General features: G+C 42.5%; 1 protein-coding gene across 8 annotated transcripts in view; it reads right to left on the bottom strand.

Annotated features, from left to right (window-relative positions):
• sorbs3 (sorbin and SH3 domain containing 3) overlaps positions 1-15,178 on the bottom strand; it is a 38,080-nt gene extending 22,902 nt beyond the window's left edge. For 4 of the 8 annotated variants that reach the window (XR_002955429.1, XM_024438762.1, XM_024438763.1 and 1 more), the window contains exon 1: positions 890-919. Coding sequence is in view for 3 of the 8 variants with exons in the window: in XM_024438762.1 (XP_024294530.1) it covers positions 890-904 (15 nt within the window). In the remaining 5 variants the exon portion in view is untranslated. Of the gene's footprint in view, positions 1-889; positions 920-6,858; positions 6,979-11,844; positions 11,988-14,984 lie in introns of those variants that run through there. The other 4 variants (XM_024438768.2, XM_024438767.2, XM_024438766.2 and 1 more) reach the window with 4 other exon arrangements.
• Positions 15,179-15,649: the final 471 nt, after the last annotated feature.

The following is a 15,649-nucleotide window of genomic DNA, read 5'->3' as shown; positions in this document are numbered from 1 at the left end:
TTTCTCAAGCAATAACTTTATTAACTTGTGATGTCACCAGGCAGACCAAAACTCCATCCCAAAACAGGCTGAAATTTCAGGCAGTCTTTTCAAACTAAAAGGGCATCATCATAATTTTCACAATTTTACAGTATTACCCCAGCCTCATAGTGTTGAAATATATATAAAACACAGGAATATCACGTTTTTGACTGCGCTGGGCCTTTAAAATATAAAATCATAGGTAGAAGTATCTCCATCAGTATGCATTAGAAGCACACAAAAAATGCTTCTCCTTTTGTCTGTGCATTTGGCCTCCACCATTCTCCTTACCTAAATGAGTCTGGATGGAGGATGGAGGTCTAACTCTATCAGCCAGAGCTACGCATATTACCACTCATAGAGCACCAAACATGATCCAGCCTAATAAGGCAAAATCAGCTGTGATATCTGGCAACAAATCCTGCTCCAGAACCTTGCTTCTCCCTGGGATATGTTTACTTTGAACACCCCACACATTCTTATCTGATTAGTAACGTTCAAATACCATGACTATCTCATTCACATGGAGCAGATTCCTCCAACAGTATTAAACAAAGTCAGATACAATTCTACTAATCTAAATGCAATATACTGTATATATGAATAAAAAACACCTGCAAAGCTCATAATGTCTGGTATACCATATAGGGTTGAAAATCCAAGATCAGGGCTGGTTTACTACTAGTGAGGAATGTCAGAGTCTGTCAACTTGACTTTGATGTCCAAGATGTTTCTTGTACTCTGGATACCATGATTAAGTCACACAGGTATAATTTGGAATGCTCTAGTAATTTTGAACATTTCTCACACATGCAATATCTTATGTCAGATTGCTAGAGCTGCAGTGTGCCTTGTGTAATGCCCTCACCATGTCTTCCAGCATCTTCCTTGTGGCCTTATGGGGCAACAACCAGGCTGCTTTGGGACAAGGAAAGAGGATAGATAATTGAAGAAATATGACAATAGGAGACAGGGAGGATGTCTGTGTGGTAATCCCTCTCACATGGCCTCACACATCTCTGCTCAACAGAACTCATTTCGTCCCTTTGAACTTTGCCAGATGCTTTGCAATAGACTCACATTTCAAGAGAATGGAGTTGTCAATAAATGTGACTTTACCTTTAATACATAAGCAGTTGCCTCCCATTTAATGAGATAAATGAATGTTAGATACAGATACAGAGATCAGTAGAGACCAGTAGACTAATTAGATTGAGACAACAGACTACTGTACTTTGCAGAGAGAGGAAGTAGGAGGTGGTGTTAGTAACAGTAACAGTGCACTATGATGCAGTGAGACAGAAAAGTGTTAGTCAGCATGGGGTCACTGAACTTCACCACTCCCTGCTGCTGATTCCCAGTAAATCTATGGGACGTTTCCCTCACGGCCCAGAATAGCAACCGTGTAACTGAGTAGAATGGTAGAATGCTTGCATCCCTTGACAAAACTGAACAAAGATAGCGAGCAAGTAAAAACAGTCTGACGAATGGACACTATACTGCACCTTCTAGGCAGAGTTCTGTGTTCTTTTGCCCATACGAATCTTTTATTTTTATTGGCCAGTCTGAGATATGGCTTTTTCTTTGCAACTCTGCCTAGAAGGCCAGCATCCCGGAGTTGCCTGTTCACTAGTGCCCACAAACCTAAGGACCCTGGGACTAAACACCTCCCTCTGCAACTGGATCCTGGACTTCCTGACGGGCCGCCCCCAGGTGGTAAGGGTAGCTAACGACACATCTGCCACCTTAATCCTCAACAGTGGGGGCCCTCAGGGGTGTGTGCTTAGTCCTTTCCTGTACTCCCTGTTCACCCACGACTGTACTCCCTGTTTACACTGCTGTTACTCGCTGTTTACTATCTATGCATAGTCACTTTGCCCCTACCACCATGTACAAATGACCTTGACTAACCTTTACCCCCGCACATTGGTTCGGTACCTGTACCCCCTGAATGTAGCCTCATTACTGTTATTTTTTTGTGTTACGTTTTTTTTTTTTCAATTTAATTTTATACTTTAGTTTATTTAGTAAATCTTTTCTAAACTCTATTTTCTTAGAACTGCATTGTTGGTTAAGGGCTTTTAAGTAAGCATTTCACGGTAAGATCTACACTTGTTGTATTCAGCGCACATGACAAATAAAATTTGCTTTGATTTGACAACATCCTTTGATGCATTTGATTAATCAAGCTCAAATTTTGTTTTGATGAGACACTTTTTTGATGTTTTGAATTGCATTTTTCAGTCATTTTGATTGTAGGACATTTCGTTAGAATCTTATTATATATGTGTGTGTAATAATATTTCACATAATAATAATATTATTATTGTGTGTGTGTGTGTGTGTGTGTGTGTGTGTGTGTGTGTGTGTGTGTGTGTGTGTGTGTGTGTGTGTGTGTGTGTGTGTGTGTGTGTGTGTGTGTTTGCAGTGCATTGGAAGTATGTAAATCTATTGTGAAAGGCTATGGTGTTTGTGTTGTAAATTATACTGATTAAATGTGTCCATATATTGTTTTTTTTAGTGACACCTATTAGTTGTTTGGTTGTAACTGTGGATGCTACATCGGTCTATGGCTGAGCTGAGTTAAGCAGTGTTTCATTTCGTCGGATGATTTAAAATATGATGCCATCGTAGGCTATCGCTTGTGTACAGTATCTTTGCTACATTGGTATTTACATTTGGTGAAAATTGTTTGTCAATCTCAGTTAATAGCCTATGTCACTCTGGTTGTTGGAGCGATCTGTCATATGGTTCATCAAGGTTTATTTGTGAGTAAATCTGTCTTTGATAATAGCTAGTGCAGCGTTTCCCAAGCTCAGTTCTCGGGACCCCAAAGGGTACAGATTTTTGCCCTAACACTACACGGCTGATTCAAATGATCAAAGCTTGATGATTAGTTGATTATTTGAATCAGCTGTGTAGTGCTAGGGCAAAAACCAAACTATATTAGCTTTCATCGTAGCCAATAACGTACAGGGACATTTTTCATATATTTGCTTTAATCTTCAATCCCATAAATACCTTTTATTACAAGAAGGTGTTTCACAACAGGATTTCTCTAAGCACCAGTATTTTCTTATGGTCAAATGATGCAATAGGATGATCTCATGAAAAATGAGTTGGCACTCTGTTTCTCTGTCACCCAGATTTCTCCTCTGCTCCTCTCCTCCTCTGCTCCTCTCCTCTTCTCTGCTGTAGGAGGCCACTGGGCAAAAACTGGTTGAATCAACTTTGTTTCCACATAATTTCAACAACAACTTTCAATATGATGACATTGAATCAATGTGAAAAACTGATTGGATTTGGAAAAGTCATCAGTGTAAAGGTGGTGCAAGCTCCCGAGTGGTGCAGTGTTATAAGGCACTTGAGACCCGGGTTCGATTCCAGGCTGTATCGCAACTTGCCGTGATCGGGAGTCCCATAGGGCAGTGTACAAAAGGTCCAGCATTGTCCGAGTTGAGGTGAGGGTTTGGTGAGGGTTTGGCTGCGGGGGCTTTACATGTCATTGTAAATAAGAATTTATTCTTAACTGACTTGCCTAGTGAAATAAAAATGCAATGTTATTTTTTTTCACCCAAATATTAACCTACATCCATGGTGAAATGTATTGTTGAGTTCACATTGAATTCATGTCAGTTGACAACTCAACCAAATGTAACGTTGACGTTGAAATGACATCTGTGCTCAGTGGGGGTTTTCCTGTGACTCGGCCCAGCTCTGACCTCTTCCACATCACCTCCACCAACTCCTCATCCATCGCATTGTTCTCCCAGGGAGTATGGTTGTCAGGACAGCGACAAAATACACCTCATGAGTTGTTGTTTTGGTTGTCGCGGTGGCGACCCCTGAACTTCTGCTACCAACTGTATCACCACAACAGGCAGCCTGCCAGAGCCCCAGCAGGGTAGAGGGAGAGTTTACAGTCAGTTGGAATAACAATAGAAAAACTTGTCTTCATGCCAAACATCATGGAAACATTTTTCAGCTTGAAAGAGAATGGACGAAACTCAACAATTGAACACAATTTAGACATTTTTCATGTTATTTGACATAAACCAAAAAGTGCAGTTCATGGTAGTATCATATAGGGCTGGGAATTGCCAGGGACCTCACAATACAATATTATCACGATACTTAGGTGCTGATACGATATGTAGTGCAATTCTCACAATTCCATATGTATTGCGATTCGATACTGCAATTTGATGTTCTGAAGAGAGCGCATGAGGGTAAAGAGAGAGTATGAGGGTAAAGAGAGAGTATGAGAGAAAAGAGAGAGTATGAGGGTAAAGAGAGAGTATGAGGGTAAAGAGAGAGTATGAGGGTAAAGAGAGAGTATGAGAGAAAAGAGAGAGCATGAGGGTAAAGAGAGAGTATGAGAGAAAAGAGAGAGTATGAGAGAGACGAGAGAGCATGAGAAAATTAGTTTTGATCAGTCATGGAAATAAATGTGCTGAAAACATGTTGGCTCACTATTTAAAAGAAGATAGAGAACAAGCTATAAGAAAATACAGGAGTTTGTTGTAGGTACATCTGACTAGCCCGATTTAACACTATCTAGCAAAACGTTTTTATAATTTCGCAATATATCCATTTTTCCCCCATCACTAGTATCATAGCTTGAGTATAGTGAAATTGGTGTGCAAAGTCACTTTATGGATAACTCGATTTGACACCTAAAAAAGTCCCTGCAACTAATCAATCTGGCGACATCCTCTCTATTCATTGCATTTCTATGATTGACCACCTCCATTGGCCTCTGTTTGAGGGGCTGTGTTTGGCAGAAGGAGCAGGTTAATCATTGACTCCATAATGTTGTTCCCAGCCATGAGAACGGATCTAAGTCCTGCTCAGAGTTAGACTAATAAGGACAGACCAAAACACCGACATGTCTGCTTAAAGTGGTCATTTTGTTTGTTTGTGTGTTCCTGTAGTGTAGTGCAATACAGGTCCTGAAAACATCTTGGTTTTCTTTAATATCAGACAGCATAAACCTCCCTTCATCTGCATGTATCCTTTAATGGATATATATATATATATTTATTTATTTATTTATTTTTTAAACATTTGGGCAAAAACTGATTGAATCAACTATGCTTCCACGTCATTTCAACCCCAAAACTCTATGTGATGACATTGAATCAAAGTGGAAAAACGTATTGGATTTTCAACAAATCATCATCGTAAGGGCATTTTGTCTTTTTTTTCACCCAACTTTTAACCTAAATCCAATAACATGAAATGTTTTGTTGATTTCACAATGAATTCCAGTTAGTTGAAAACTCAATCAAATGTAAATAAAAACTGACGTCTGTGCCCAGTGGGCCATGTCTGGTCTCGCACAACTACTCTCTGGATGAGTAGGAGGCAGGTAATGCCTTATCAAATAATCTCACACAATGTAGCAAATTCCAGGGGATAAGTTTTGTATGAAAGCAATAAACCTGTAAAGACCGTCAATATCTTTTTGCTTGAACAGGATGTAAGATCATCGCAAATCCTTTTCAAAGACCTGAGGGGTGACTCATCATCAGGTTGTTATTATAAAGATGTTCTCTAAAGTATCCTACAAGGTTAATCACACACCCCTGCCTTGTCTCCAGACTGCAACTTGGCCCATGTGAACACACAGCCGTAGACCATACAAGGACCTGGACCCGGCCTGTTTATGACATGCGTTTATTGAGCGATACACACATTTATCAGAAGGAAACTATTCTGCCTCCTTGTATGGTGATCCCTCCCCTCAGCCTGCTGCTTGGGGGAGACATGGCTTCAGTGTTACTTGTCAATGGAGATACTACATGTTCCCTGATAGATTAGATGCTCTTCATCAGACATACCATAGCCTCACTTTGAGGGGGGCGCTAATAATATGACGGCTGAACCAGAGAGTGTTTGGAGTTTTCAGAGAGGTTACTGTCCTCACATTAGGGCTCATGCAGTGCTATGAAAGGTAGTTCAGCCTTTACACTCCTTTATTTTTGTAAATATGATTGATATGATTATTTTTTTTCAGTGAGTATAGGCTGTGGTGATGGAGCAAGAGAGATCTCAGAAGAGCTCAAAGAGGATCAGTGCAGGGTGTAGAAATCCTCCTGACATCCATAATAACCCCCAAGGTAAAGGGAGAACATGTCTGGAGCCAGTGGGCCCTGTGTTAGGGGCAGTGTCCCAGGGAAGTGTCCCTGACAGGGATGTTTATTTCCACATGTCACATCATGGGAATCACACCTCTATACAGAGTTAATAAGAAAGCCCCCATGATTACAGTACAGTATTTCCAAACCCGTGGGCAGAGAAGTGAGTAAGGACCATAATAACACAGCCCCCTCCTCTCATGCCCACCCTCTGTGTTCCTGTAATGTGACAGGGGGTGCCTCAGAGCTGCCCTCTCCTCTCCTCTCCTCCACTCAATCATCCACATGCCACAACTCAGACTGCTACTCTAGGACAGTTCCTAAATCACAGCATTGACGTCATCACTGAGGGTAGCAGAATAAATCAGCCTCTTTTGTCAGAATGAGACAGCCTTAACGTAAGTATATTATATTGTACTGGGTCTCGCTGTATGGCCATCCTCTCAGTTTACTGAGAGTCTCTAAAAGAAACCACAAATTCCTGGAAAAGTCTACCTCACCAATCCTGTGAAGCAAGTAAGCAAGGAGCAGACAGGCCGACGGGCAGGCTAATCAACTCTTCAATAAAAACAGAGCAAAGCACAACCTAGCACAACCACGTGATTAAAATGTCTGTCTGGCTATATCTGACAAGTGTATCTAATGCTATGTCATCCTACAGTACTCCCTCATCATAGGAAAAATGTAGGCTACTCACCTCTGATGCAGAATCCCAGGGAACAACACACCTCTCAAAGTCCTGTCTGCTCTGTGGTGCATGTAAGCCCAATATGTTGTGGGCAGTCACTCTCTACTCGCACTCTCTCTTTCCCACCCACCCACCCTCCCTCCCTCCCTCTCTCTCTCTCTCTCTCTGGACTTGCTCCGCCTGTGAAGGACTTCCCGGTTGACAGGCATAGCCATGGCAACCCCTGGGCCGTGTTCAAAAGGCACCCTCCTCTTTGCTTGTCAGTGTGGGACTCCTTCAATGAAGAGGGCCCATTGTTGTGATGAGGTGATATTTCACAGCGCAGGGTTAACCAAAGGGGAATGCAAATAGTTCATCACCTCCACCTCTCCAACACCCCACCCTATCACACACCTCTCTCTCTGCCGATTTCTCTCCCATGACACCCTCACTTTTGGGCTGCTGTTTGTTTGTGTCTGTTCTGTGCTTCTACACCTGCATTGCTTGCTGTTTGGGGTTTTAGGCTGGGTTTCTGTACAACCCTTTGAGATATCAGCTGATGTACGAAGGGCTATATAAATACATTTGATTTGATTTTGATTTGATTCTGCGGGCATATACAGGCCAGGTCTCTGTCCAGTCAAAGGGATGGGAGTAGAGAGGAGGGGAGGGGAGAGAAAGAGCTCTCTCAGTCCAGGGGGGTTCTCTGATGATCCTCTGGCATTATTAGTCTTTTGGGGGGTCCACCCCATGTATCCTACTGACACTGGAGCCACCACTAGACCCTAGACAGACAGACAAAGCTGATCTCTCTCACATCCCCTGCCCTTCCACACATCACTGATATCCAACTACAGCACGTTAGTACGATGACTAAAGAGAAACTATATGTGAGGGTAGGTGAATCAATTTTAATATGCTTCAGCCACTGATAGCAATCCAGAGATTCTGTTTTCAAATATCTAATTTTCCTTTCATAATATTTAGCCCTTGGGGCACACAGGCCATACATCAAGTGCATGAGATATTACAGTACATGGCACTATACTGTGTTAAAGTGAAGAGAGCAGCACACTCTCATATTCCTTAGTTGTTCTCTCTACCATACATGGAAAATTAGAACTGGGTTCTACAGTTTGTATGCAGTGTTTGCCAATGGAGAGAAACTGGACTAAACCCTGAAGTTTTGTATGCTGACATAAATGTTTCTGTCACATGTTTCTCAGGTACTGAGTTAACCTTTACACATCCCACGTTGCAGGTGGTAGTCCACTCACCTTTATTGCACTTTCCAGACAGACCAGCTATAAACTACAAATGATATGATAAGCTGTGTGCGGATGCGTGTGTGTGCGCGTGCGTGTGTGGAAGCCCCTCTCCTTGTCCAGTTCCAGGTTGGAACTCTTTTTTAATAAGTCAGTGGTCTGGCTTGGGACAGTGAAACTCAGGCAAATACCAGGCAAAAACACTTACTGAGTCTTCACACCTTCTCTGGAGGTTGTTTTTGCTAAAGGAAAGCAGAGTTTTTTAGCCCTAGGAGAAGAAATGGTTCTGGATAGTTTGGCCTGTAGTGGAGTAGGCTATAGGTCCCAGTTAGGGAAGTCAGGCAGGCACAGTCCCCCGCTGTGACCCAATCCTGCACCCTGTCACTCTGTGGCTCAATGAGGTGCAAGAGGGGATCGCTGCTTTGGCCGAGGACCCAGCACCTCTCTCACAAACACTCCCCCTAACTCTTCTCTCCTTCTCTCTCCCCTATACACATACATATCTTTCTCTCTCACTGCCATCTTGACTGTACCTCCCTCCAATGAGAAATACTATATTTGGAGAGGTGGGAACTGTAGCTTGTTTCACTATCCCACTGAGTTCATAGCATGGTTTTTGTAACAGTGATGGGATCCTAATAACTTAACCCTAGCAACTCTCAAGCTCTGTACCAGACTGGTAAATCCCACCTAGCAACTTTCAACTACAGCAAAACACATTCAATCCTGTCCTGTCTCAGTGGTATGTCACTATGTTCCAGTATGTTTCTATCAAACGCTGTCCAACCTCAGTGGTATTTTCCTGGATGTTCCAGTATGTTTCTATCAAACGCTGTCCAACCTCAGTGGTATTTTCCTGGATGTTCCAGTATGTTTCTATCAAACGCTGTCCAACCTCAGTGGTATTTTCCTGGATGTTCCAGTATGTTTCTATCAAACGCTGTCCAACCTCAGTGGTATTTTCCTGGATGTTCCAGTATGTTTCTATCAAACGCTGTCCAACCTCAGTGGTATTTTCCTGGATGTTCCAGGATGTTTCTATCAAACGCTGTCCAACCTCAGTGGTATTTTCCTGGATGTTCCAGGATGTTTCTATGAAACAATCGTGTGGGTCATTAAAATCCCAAATGCCAAGCCAAGTGAGTAAATACATCATGATATAAATCTCTGTCACATACCAGTGAACTACCTCACTTGATGATGGCTATAGGCTGCATACTTTTACTACTGCTTAGGAAAAACATTTCCTAGTAAAGCACTAGACTACAGTATCTGAATTTATAGCAAAATAGAATCATGCATTTGGAATTAAACAATCAAAACTGCCCATAAAAGGAACTATTTGGTTTCCATCAAGCCTTTAAGATTTAATACATAGTAGTACAATCCTATTACAAAGTATTGCTGAACACTGAAAGACGTTTAATATAAAAACTGTCAGTTCAGCTGGTTTATCCTTAGGTGACCTTTGCCTAAATGATCACCACTGTCTCCCATACATCCTAAATGATCACCAATGTCTCCCATACATCCTAAATTATCACCAATGTCTCCCATACAGCCTAAATGATCACAACTGTCTCCCATACATCCTAAATGATCACCACTGTCTCCCATACAGCCTAAATGATCACCACTGTCTCCCATACATCCTAAATGATCACCACTGTCTCCCATACATCCTAAATGATCACCAATGTCTCCCATACAGCCTAAATGATCACAACTGTCTCCCATACAGCCTAAATGATCATCACCGTCTCCCATACAGCCGGACACACACTGAGTGAACAAGACAATAGGAACACCTTCCTGATATTGAGTTGCACCCCCTTTTCCCCTCAGAACAGCCTCAATTCGTTGGGCATGGACTCTACAAGGTGTTGAAAGTGTTCCACAGGGATGCTGGCATATTGTAACTCCAATGCTTTCCACAGTTGTGTCAAGTTGGCTGGATGTTGTTTGGGTGGTGGACCATTCTTGATACACACAGTTAACTTGAAGGTGAAATCCCAGCAGCGTTGCAGTTCTCGACACAGTCATACTCCGTTCAAAGGCACTTAAATATTTTGTCTTGCCCATTCACCCTCTGAATGGCACACATACACAATCCATGTCTTAATCGTCTCAAGGCTTAAAAAGCCTTCTTTGACTCATCTTATCCACTTCATCTACACTGATTGAAGTGGATTTAACAGGTGACATCAATAAGAGATCATAGCTTAAATCTGGATTCACCAAGTCAGTCTATGTCATGGAAATATAATATTTTGTACACTCAGTGTACAATGTGACAGTGTTCTTACAATGTCTTTCAGAAGGACACAACAGCACCATGGGGGTTGTTGGTTTGTTTTGCTTGTACACAAACCTTTGGTGACAGCGGTCGGTCCATCTCCCAACCCTATGAGCCATAATGCTGACTGATGGTGAAGCCAACCATTCCCATGCATACCTCTGCTTAGACTCTCCTTAGAGGAATGCTCTTCTGAGAGTTAACCTATGATAAGAAACCTCTATTTCGTTCTCTCTGTCAGCACTGAGATGCACAGCACTTATTCACCCTGAGTATAAGAGTAGAGGAATGAACACAAGAAGATATGCTTGTGGTGGTTTGCCCAAAGAAGAATCTGAATAATCATTATCCATTTGGAGTTCTCAAGGTTATCGACTACTAGGATAAAACAACCCAGCTAGGGCATCCTGAGTGGCGCAGCAGTCTAGGGCACTGCATCACAGTGCTTGAGGCGTCATTACAGACCCGGGTTTGATCCCAGGCTGGGATCACAACCAGCCGTGACCGGGAGTCCCATAGGACGGCGCACAATTGGCCCAGCGTTGTCCGGGTTAAGGGGGGGTTTGGCTGGGGGGGGGGGGCTTTCCTTGGTTCATCGTGCTCTAGCGACTACTTGTGGTGGGCCGGGCGCCTGCCGGCTGACTTCGGTTGTCAGTTGAACAGTGTTTCCTCCGACACATTGGTGCCGCTGGCTTCCGAGTTAAGCGGGCCGGTGTTAAGAAGCGCGGTTTGGCGGGTCATGTTTCTGAGGACGCATGACTCGACCTTCGCCTCTCCCAAGCCAGTTGGAGAGTTGCCGTGAAGAGACTAAATCAAAATTGTGGAGAAAAAAGGGGGTACATTTTTTTTTTTAAACAAGCTAAACGGAGAACAAGCACCAAAACCATAGAAGTGGAAATTATAGTTAAATTACTAGTAAGCCCTTCACATATGGGATGGTAACAAAATGATCATGATAAAACACTGGCATGTTGAATGAACAAATGAACAAATTAACGTATACAGTATGTGTACATGATCATGCACAGCATAACCAGAAGTGCAGCACTGAAGTGGTTTCATTCAGCATAGCTCTTAGCCCAAAACAACAGCCATGGAAACAGCAGAAACCTGTTTTTCCTTGGAGTTCTGATTCCTATCTGCTCAACCATAGACAGTGAAAGATAGCTCCTCCCTAACACAATGTTAGAACTCTACCAGAACTACTATGCTGTTACTGTTTAACAATATTCAGACAAAAAGTAATTGACACACATGGAGAACTAAAGATAAACAGAGTTCCAGTTTCCACAGTTCAAGTGTATAATCCTGTCTTTATGCTCCTGATCTCTTCAGTCCTCTAAGTGATAGAGCAGAAGAGAGAGAGAGAGAGCAGGAGTCTCACAATATGAACTGTTTTTTTAGTCTTGGCGTGGAGCACCAGAGACAGACAGAGAGAGAGAGAGTTGTACTTACAGAGCAGTGCAGGCTGAGTAGAGAGGTGTTCTTGAGAAAGAAAAAGAAGGAGGGAGGGAGAGAACCACTGCTGCTCTTTCTCACTCTCTCCAGCCAACAGCGTGTCTTTTATCTTCTGCGAGCTTGAGTTTGAATGTTTTTTTTGTGTCAGTGAGTGACTGTATGTGTGTATGTATGTGTGTGTGGGTGTGTGTTTGAGCATGCACCCCCCCACTCCACTATACAGCGACTTTGTAATAGTTTCCATCTGCAGCTGGAAATAATAGAAATCCCCATGCAGGCACAGCCTCAGTGGCACTGAACTTTTGTGTTCCATGAGCAGGAACCAAGGAGGCCATTTCCATAGCCATCTAAATAAACAGACTTTTGTTTGAGATAGATTCAGTAATAGTATGGTGCTCCATTCACAGTCTAAGGCCTGTGTGAGCAGCCTGGTCTCATAAACTAGACTTGACATAGTAAATGTAAATCTGACTTGCATGAGTATGATATGTTACGTTTGGTGTGGTTACAAAAGACAGAACGTTTCTTGGTTGGGGTGGATGGGTGGGAGTATAGCGCAAGCGTCTAGCAACCCAAATGTTGAGAGTTTGAATCTCGTCATGGACTACTTTAGCATTTTTGCTAACCAGCAACTTTTCAACTACTTACTACTTTTGAGTTACTTTGCAACTACTTAACATGTTAGCTAACTCTTCCCCTAACCCTAATCCTAACCCTTACCTTAACCTTTTTTAGCTAACCCTTACCCTAACTCCTAACTTAACCCCAACCTAAGCCCTAGCCTACCTAACGTTAGCCACCTAGCTAGAATTCGTAAAATATCATACATTTTGCAAACAATACGAATTGTCATTTTTATCATAGTGGGGCAAAAAAGTATTTAGTCAACAACCAATTGTGCAAGTTCTCCCACTTAAAAAGATGAGAGAGACCTGTAATTTTTATCATAGGTACACTTCAACTATGACAGACAAAATGAGAAGAAATCCAGAAAATCACATTGTAGGATTTTTAATGATTTTATTTGCAAATTATGGTGGAAAATAAGTATTTGGTCACCTACAAACAAGCAAGATTTCTGGCTCTCACAGACCTGTAACTTCTTCTTTAAGAGGCTCCTCTGTCCTCCACTCGTTACCTGTATTAATGGCACCTGTTTGAACTTGTTATCAGTATAAAAGACACCTATTCACAACCTCAAACCGTCACACTCCAAACTCCACTATGGCCAAGACCAAAGAGCTGTCAAAGGACACCAGAAACAAAATTGTAGACCTGCACCAGGCTGGGAAGACTGAATCTGCAATAGGTAAGCAGCTTGGTTTGAAGAAATCAACTGTGGGAGCAATTAATTAGGAAATGGAAGACATACAAGACCACTGATAATCTCCCTCGATCTGGGGCTCCACGCAAGATCTCACCCCTTGGGGTCAAAATGATCACAAGAACGGTGAGCAAAAATCCCAGAACCACACGGGGGGACCTAGTGAATGACCTGCAGAAAGCTGGGAGCAAAGTAACAAAGCCTACCATCAGTAACACACTACGCCGCCAGGGACTCAAATCCTGCAGTGCCAGACGTGTCCCCCTGCTTAAGCCAGTACATGTCCAGGCCCGTCTGAAGTTTGCTAGAGAGCATTTGGATGATCCAGAAGAAGATTGGGAGAATGTCATATGGTCAGATGAAACGAAAATATAACTTTTTGGTAAAAACTCAACTCGTCGTGTTTGGAGGACAAAGAATGCTGAGTTGCATCCAAACCTACTACCATACCTACCATACCTACTGTGAAGCATGGGGGTGGGAACATCATGCTTTGGGGCTGTTTTTCTGCAAAGGGACCAGGACGACTGATCCGTGTAAAGGAAAGAATGAATGGGGCCATGTATCGTGAGATTTTGAGTGAAAACCTCCTTCCATCAGCAAGGGCATTGAAGATGAAACGTGGCTGGGTCTTTCAGCATGACAATGATCCCAAACACACCGCCCGGGCAACGAAGGTGTGGCTTCGTAAGAAGCATTTCAAGGTCCTGGAGTGGCCTAGGCAGTCTCCAGATCTCAACCCCATAGGAAATCTTTGGAGGGACTTGAAAGTCCATGTTGCCCAGCAACATCCCCAAAACATCACTGCTCTAGAGGAGATCTGCATGGAGGAATGGGCCAAAATACCAGCAAAGAGTGTGTGAAAACCTTGTGAAGACTTACAGAAAACGTTTGACCTCTGTCATGGCCAATAAAGGGTATATAACAAAGTATTGAGATAAACTTTTGTTATTGACCAAATACTTATTTTTCCACCATAATTTGCAAATAAATTAATAAAAAATCCTACAATGTGATTTTCTGGATTTTTTTCTTCTCATTTTCTCTGTCATAGTTTAAGTGTATACCTATGATGAAAATTACAGGCCTCTCTCGTCTTTTTAAGTGGGAGAACTTGCACAATTGGTGGCTGACTAAATACTTTTTTGCCCCACTGTTTCATACGAAATGAAATGAAATACATACCAAATGAATACATACCATACGAAACGTAACATATAATACTAAATGGACTGTCTCGGATTTACGTACAGAATAAAAAGAAATGCTCTGAGAAAGGTTGGTGTGAGAGAATGAGATTCAGATTTGCTAAACTAAACCTTGAGTCATAATGTAAGTTGACACAAAGCAATGCAATGCTAGGGTTGCTATCTCTGCACGAATACACAAATTCAAAATACAGACCTGGGCTCACACTAACACACTTAGTCACACATTTACATGATATACACATGCCCAAAGCTGGAGGAGAAGAATCAGTGTTTCCATGGTCTGCTCCAAAAACAGCCATCCCTATGCTGCAAAGGCAGGCCTCTCTTGCCCACCCAGTTTGGGAAGTAGTGTGTTGCAGAGGAAAGTACTGTAGTATGTAGCAGGACAGCAGTGTAAAGTGGACACATTGGTAACTGCTTTCTACTTTAGAATACCAAACATGCTGAAGAACAAGAAACTCATTGAATGTGGTAGTGGTTGGAGAAATTACCTTTAAACTGTTGTAATGACAGCTGTTATGACAGCAGTATAAACAACCTGTTTCTCAACATAAACAACCTGTGCAGAAGTAGAGATAATCTGGTCCAGAAAGTGTACTTACAGGACAGGTACAACGTTATTCCTCCTGTTTCGGTTCACAGAGTTCCTTAGTTTTGTTGTTATTCCTGACAACCTGTGGTAGAGAGGCTGGCTGGCCCCTCTGACTTACCCAGCGTCTGACTCAGTCCTCAGATATTCTTCAGGCCCATGGTGGACTAGTGGATTCCTCCTCTCTCTGGCTCTCTCTATCTCTCTCTGTCCTGACTGCAACCCAGCTCCGCTCTGCCATCCAAGATAAATATTTAACAGCCTGGCTGTGCTGTCAGATCAACAACCCTTTCTGTTCCCCTCCGTCCACATTATCTCCTCATGAGAGAAAACCAACTGTTCCAGGCTTCCAGCATCATGTCAACTTACCATCAGCTGAGTCACACCAACCATAAATTAAGAAGAAAGGTGTATAAGAAATTGATATTTAGTGGGTTATGGCATTGGTTTCAATGTGGCTCAAGTCACACAACTGGTCATGTTAAACTTGTGGCCTGTGATCTGCCTCTTGAATTTAGAAGGTGTAGCCTAACTCTTCATTAACAGGGTAACACTGCCACTTAGTGGTCAGATTAAGAATTTACCCAACATCATGTTGCCTAAAGTAGGAGTTACGGGTTAAGGTTTAGGGTTATGGTTATTGTTAAGGTTGAGCCAGGGTGTTGACATGAAGCTAAG

This window comes from Oncorhynchus tshawytscha, linkage group LG12 (genome assembly GCF_018296145.1).
Source record: "Oncorhynchus tshawytscha isolate Ot180627B linkage group LG12, Otsh_v2.0, whole genome shotgun sequence".
NCBI classification, from domain to species: domain Eukaryota; kingdom Metazoa; phylum Chordata; class Actinopteri; order Salmoniformes; family Salmonidae; genus Oncorhynchus; species Oncorhynchus tshawytscha.
Note: the sequence above shows the minus strand (reverse complement) of the source record. Positions and strands in the feature narration are given on the sequence as shown.